The 6,379-nt window shown below is 43.9% G+C and overlaps 1 protein-coding gene across 1 annotated transcript in view; it reads right to left on the bottom strand.

Annotated features, from left to right (window-relative positions):
* Samhd1 (SAM and HD domain containing deoxynucleoside triphosphate triphosphohydrolase 1) overlaps positions 1-6,379 on the bottom strand; it is a 39,561-nt gene that overhangs the window by 5,969 nt on the left and 27,213 nt on the right. Inside the window, exons 12-14 of the mRNA XM_005363152.3 lie at positions 6,032-6,171; positions 3,907-3,999; positions 289-393 (exon numbers count right to left, since the gene is read on the bottom strand). Coding sequence (XP_005363209.1) covers positions 289-393; positions 3,907-3,999; positions 6,032-6,171 — 338 coding nt within the window. The remainder of the gene's footprint in view (positions 1-288; positions 394-3,906; positions 4,000-6,031; positions 6,172-6,379) is intronic.

Below are 6,379 nucleotides of genomic sequence, written 5' to 3'. Positions count from 1 at the left end.
CCTCCAGTGAGGAGCCCCCTAAAGAGTCAGAGGCACACCCACTCAAGCTAACAGCCATGATAGGCATGCAGAGGACCTCCTGCACACCCCTTGAGGCCCCGTGGCTGCTGCTTCAGTCTCTGTGAGTTCATATGCTTCCTGCTTAGTTGATGAAGTAGGCTGTGCCTTTTTTTATTTCTTTAATAGCAGACACTGACTTTACAACATGACTGGCAAATAAAATATAAATTGGCTTTAATACTTGCCAAATATACACCTTAGAGTAGAATTCTCTACTTAGCCAGTTACCTGCTCTTTAGAGATCTTGACTGCTTGCCTTGTGTTATTTTTACTATAGAAGAGGACATGGTCAATTGGATTCTTGTCTTCCATCCCATAATCCATGTTGAGAACCTTAATTAAAACAATAGATAGATTACATAACAACCACAAGAACTGAACTCAAGATTATAAGGACAACACAAGAAATGAACTGAGCCCTCCAGGTGTTCAGAGGTAGGAATATTAGGAAGTTGTAACATCTGGAATAAAATTAACTCTGGTACATGACCACCTTTGGGGATTTGGTTTAGAAACTTGGGTGGAGGGGAAAGTATCTATGAGTATTTAAGTATAGAGTATAAAGGGAATATCTATTATGAAACAGACAGTGGTAGACAGTAGATAATCAACTTTTGTCTATGTATGGGCATGTACAAGTGGAGGTCAGAGGTCAATGTTGGCTGTCATTCCTCAAGTGCCATGCACTTCCCTCCCCACCCCCAACCCCGAGGAGAGGGTCTCACAGGCTTGGAGCTCACCAAGGCACTTAGGCTGCAGGCCAATGGGCCCTAGGGATCCAGTTGTCTTTGCCTCTCTAGCTCTGGCCTGACAAGTGTGTGTGTGTGTCGTGTGTGTGTGTGTGTGTGTGTGTGTGTGTGTGTGTGTGTGTGTGTGTTTTAAAAAGTGAGTTCAGGGGGCTGGAGAGATGGCTCAGAGGTTAAGAGCATTGCCTGCTCTTCCAAAGGTCCTGAGTTCAATTCCCAGCAACCACATGGTGGCTCACAACCATCTGTAAAGAGATCTGGCCCCCTCTTCTGGCCTTCAGGCATACAGGCAGACAGAATATTGTATACATAATAAATAAATAAATATTTTTAAAAAAAGTGAGTTCGGCAGCTAAAACTCAGGCCCTCATGCCAGCATGGCTAGTGGAAGAATGTGGCACACTTCCTGGGAACAGCAACTTTCTAAGAGAATAGGAATTTATCAGTGAAGAAAGGAAAGATTCCCAGGCAAGAAAAACTGCTCTGAAGCAAAGATCTGACACTGCCTGATGCTTTAGCCACACTGGAATCCCTGGCAGTCTTGGTGAGAATTTTGCTTTCACGCTGTGTGCATGTGTGCACATGCTGGAGATTGAACTCAGGGCCTAGAGAATGGCAGGCAAGTGCTCTACCACTAAGCCAAATTTCTGGCTCTAGACGGCATAACATTTTAAAGTTCAGGTTTCAGATTTTGGATAAGGGAGAATTTAACCTTTAACCTATACCTAGAGAGAAACGTAAGAATTCAGAAGGTCTTTCTAGGAGTTTGCCCCTGAAGGAGAGGAAAGGGAGCAAGATTAAGTATAGGGTGGTGATTTCCTTCATAGGGGAGACTAACTGCTGCTAGCGGCAAGTCTGTGGGCGGAAGGACAGACCTACAGAAGAGAGGAATATACACAGCGGGCTCCAGATCTGCGGTGCCAAGCGTGGTAGTCACTAGCCAAGTGGTTTATTTTTAAATTTTTATTTATTAGGAAATTACCACTGTCCCATCCAGTTCAGGTGACCCTCCTGACTATCTCGGTTTCTCTCGCATGTGGTCGATACTATATTAACCATCACATCCAGCAATAACTTAAAATTTAAATTAATTAACATAGAATTAAAAAAAATCATTTCTTAGTCTTAGGAATCACATTTAAAATGGCAGCACAGGGCCGGATGGGGGTGGCACATGCCTTTAATCCCAGCACTCGGGAGGCAGAGGCAGGCGGATCTCTGTGAGTTCACGGCCAGCCTGGTCTACAAAAGCTAGTTCCAGGACAGGCTCCAAAGCTACACAGAGAAACCCTATCTCGAAAAACCAAAAATAATAAAATAAAATGAAATAAAATAAAATAAAATGGCAGTACAGATATAGACCTTTTTGTGATTGCAGGAGGTTCCACTGGGTAGTATTGTTCTACACACAGCAGGAAGAGTACCTCCTCCTGAGTCTCTCTTGGTGTCCCCCCTCTCCCAAAGGCTTTCTCTGTGAAACAGTCCTGGCTGTCCTGGACTCACTATGTATACCAGGCTGGCCTCAAACTCACAGAAATCCACCTGCCTCTGCCTCCCGAGACCTGAAATTAAAGGTGTGTGCCACCACCACCACCTGGACAAACCTCTTTAAAAAAACAAAAAAACAGGGTCTCACACTACATGAACAGGCTGGCCTTGAACTCACAGAGATCTATCTGCCTCTGCCTCCCAAGTGCTAGGATTAAAGGCATGCATCACCACACCTGGCCTGGCTAAGTCTTTAATTAGGAAAAAGATTTCTCTAACTAAAGGAAGATGGGAGAAAACTGAAGTTTGAGAGAGTACCTATGCGATGGCCTGTAAGTATCTTTTATTTTTATTATCTGAACGCGGGGCCATGCTGGGCTATTCACTCAGGGTGAACACCTAAGATTGGTACGTAGGGGTGAAGAGCTGAGTGGAGTAAAGATGGTTTGCTATGGAGTCTGGGAGAATCGTACCCAACCTGCTCGAAACTACAGAGGACCCAGCTAAAACTGGTGACCAGGAATTCACAGTGCAGTGATGTCTCTAACAGGATTCGTGTAGCCAGCTATAGTTAGGGAGGAGGTTAGCATCAACACATCTAGGTTATCTGGTCTCTTGCCAAACAGATGCAAAGGGTAAGGGGTTGACAGTAACTACAGAAATGGTGGAATTTTATTAATAATGATTACAAAATCTAAGTTTGACTAAAAGAGAAACACAGGTAAGATAGGCTATAGCTATAAGAAAGTGAGGAGCCAATAGGAGATCCCGGTGAGCTGAGTTAGGGCCAATGAAATGAAAAGGTGAAGAGAAAAGGGCTTTGTGGACAGAAAACAAGACACCTCTGCTATTATCACATAATCTCAATATACTGGCAGAACATCACTAGGAAAATTTGAAAAGTGGCTGATAATTTTGATTTTCTAAGACTACAGCTGATTCTCATCCTTCTGGCTTTCTGTGTCTCCAAGTTTGGGTTTTTTGCATATATATTTTTAAAATTAAGTGCATGAATGTGTGTCTGTGTGTGCGTGCGTGTGTGTACGTACAGAAAGGAATCGCAGGAGGACTTGGATCCTGGAGCTGGAGTTACAGGTGGTTTTGAGTCACCTGACATGGGTGCTGGCAACTGACCTTCCTGGTCCTCTGGAAGAGCAGAAAGTTCTTAAATGCTGAGCCATCTCTTCAGCCTCTTTGCTGTTCTGTTTGTTTTGAAACAGGTTCTCACTATGTAGCATTGGCCAGCCTGGAGCTCACGGTATAGACCAGGCTGGCCTCAAATGTGTGTTTCTAATGCCTCTACTTTCTGAGTGCTGAGATTTCAGAAGTACATCACCACCTCCGACCCTCCAAGTTTTTTATGATGAGGGAAGGTTGTTTTTGTTTTTAATTTTGTTTTGCTTTGTTTTTTGAGACTGGGTCTCTCTACACAATTCTGTTTTTCCTGGAACTTACTAAGTAGACGAGGATGGCCTTGAACTCATAGATCTGCCTGCCTCTGCTTCCAGAGTGCTGGGACTACAGGCTACCACCCTCAGAGGGAAGGCTTTTTGGCTTTTTTTTTTTAAACCAGAATTTTTCACTTAATCTTCTCTTGGGCTCACCAACTTACATCCACTATGAAATCTTCGGCCTTCAGTTGGGCTTCCAGGTTCACATCAGGTTTGGTCTTAACAATCTCTTGGGGAAGCTGTTCATACTCTTCCTAGAAGAGATGAGACTTCCCAGTTAGGACCCAGTTTGTTCTTACGTACTTGTGCCATGGTCATGTTCCTTCGACACCAATCAAAACAGAGATACCCCATCAAGAAAGCTCCACGCATGCGAGCCTGGAAACAAACTAGGCAGTTTTCATTAAAAACAAACACAAACAACCAGCACATTTTGGAAAGAATGTGGCATCCACCCACGCAGAGCTACCTCCTGCTGCTTTTGCAGTGTCTGGTGTTGCCAGAGGCCCCTGTGACATTATCTCATAGCTCACCAGTAAGCTGCATACAGACACAAGCTCATCTTTCCTAGTCCTGTATTTTTGGCCCCACATAATACAAATAACACACAAAATCCATGGAGTTAATTGCTCTGATGCTGGTGAGGCTCCTGGGCAATGGCAGACTATTAGTACTTACATTTCTAGAGGGCCAAAAGTTAAAGGTCAATTTTTCTTTTACAGTTTTTTAAATAATTTGTTAATATATTGGTTTCTACATGCTCTTACATTTATATAAAATATTTACACATATTCCTTACAATTTGTACATATATTAAATGGTTGTATCATAAACACTGTTCTATGGAATTTTATAAAAGAAAAATCAAGTCGGGGAAAATTACTTATAAAACATTAGCAAAAACCTGTGATATTGAGGAACGAGAAGTTCTCCTATTCATGTTCATTGGATTTTCTCAGCTACTTATTTTGGCTTCCTTTATTGCCGTTGGCTCTATAATAAGATCATCAGGTCAGAAAACGAAGGCAGTGGAACTGTGGAACGGGACCTCCGTCTGCAGGGGCAGACGGGTGCTCTGTGTTGTCAGCCCGAGGCAGATCAGGAACCTCTGGAGGTGGGGACACAGCCACAGACTGTCACTTCTGCTCTCCACCAGCTCTGGCGCACAGCCTTCAAGCTGCCACCCACTTCAGTTCTTTAACTTTCCCATTTTATGGGAGGGGAGCAGGTGCTGAACTCCGGTTTCATCTTTTGAGAGAATACTGACCAGCCTGCTGCTCCAAAGCAGGAAGCCACCTGCGCCTCCTCTACCAGCAGCCTCTCCCTCATCTGGCGGAGAGCTGGGAGATTGAGAGTGGAGGGTGGGTGCTCTCCTGGGCACAGGAGTCAGTGTGGAGAAATAGGGGTCCCTCCTCCTGATATTTTACATAGAATCATAATTTATAGATTACCCATGATCTTCCTGTTCTTACCCAATGTCAGATAATTAATACTAGTTGCTTTCTTAAAAATATGAAATATGCCACAATAAAAAACATAGTTTTGTATATTTTTATAACTCTTTCAGTCTTTGAGGTCCCTGTCTGCCTAGAGAAGTCTGCACTCTTCCACAGGCTTAGCTAAAATTCAAGTGCTCACAGTAGGAGGAAGGCAGAGAGGGTCCCTCAAGGTGCAAGGAAGGTAGGCCAGCACAGGTCCCATTTGGTAGGCAGAGCGGTGAGTAGACCCCCACCTACCCACTGCTGTGCAGGGTCAGTTTTCCTGTGCTGCTCTTAAGGTCAGCACAATCTTTGCACTCCCTCCTCGTTCAAGGAAAGGCATGTTTTATACTCGAAGACTATGTCAGAGAAGTTCAAGGTCAGTTTTTGACTGCACTATGTCAAGCAGCCCTAACCATCATTGTTCAAGGGTCACCTAGAGATAAAACAGGTTCTCAGAGCAGGAGTGAAGCTCACACAGGTCTTATTTTGAGGGATTTCCCCTTAAATTCATTGTCCAGTCTTGGATCTATCTCAAACTTGAGGTCCTGACTGAACGTGAGAGCAGATTTTTATTATAGTCGCTTAGACCTGCCTTTGAACCTTAACCCGACTGCTTTCACGAGCAATGCTTTTACTATCACCCAGCCTCAGTTTTTTCGTCTGGTAAGCAGGCCTAAGAATAGTGTAAAGATGAAATGAGAACACACAGGAAGCATGGCTACTGGGAAGAATAACAGCTTCTTCTTGAGGACAGAGACTTGGATAACCCTGCAGGAACAGCAGGGTAGCTAATGATACAACTTACCTTTCTAATCTTGTGCTGACCGTTTGGCTGGGTCTCACCCAAATACTTGTATAGATCACGGCGTTCGATGTTTCTTAAAATACTTTGTGCCTCGGACAACCGTGTATCAGTCGAGTTTAAAATCTCCAGAAAAATGTTATCTGTCAATGTGATGAAATTTCATTCACATTAAAATGAACAGTAGATTTAACCATTGTGGTCCTGAAATGGTCTTAATAAGGCAGAGTGTTGTGACTGTGTGTGTAGAAACGATGGCAGAGAGGGGAAAAGGCGGGCACAGAAGTGGAAGACCCTCCCGTGAGATGAACTGAGAGTGCAGCACAACCGATGGCCTGAGCTGGGGCACGC

This window comes from Microtus ochrogaster, linkage group LG8 (genome assembly GCF_000317375.1).
Source record: "Microtus ochrogaster isolate Prairie Vole_2 linkage group LG8, MicOch1.0, whole genome shotgun sequence".
NCBI lineage: Eukaryota > Metazoa > Chordata > Mammalia > Rodentia > Cricetidae > Microtus > Microtus ochrogaster.
Note: the sequence above shows the minus strand (reverse complement) of the source record. Positions and strands in the feature narration are given on the sequence as shown.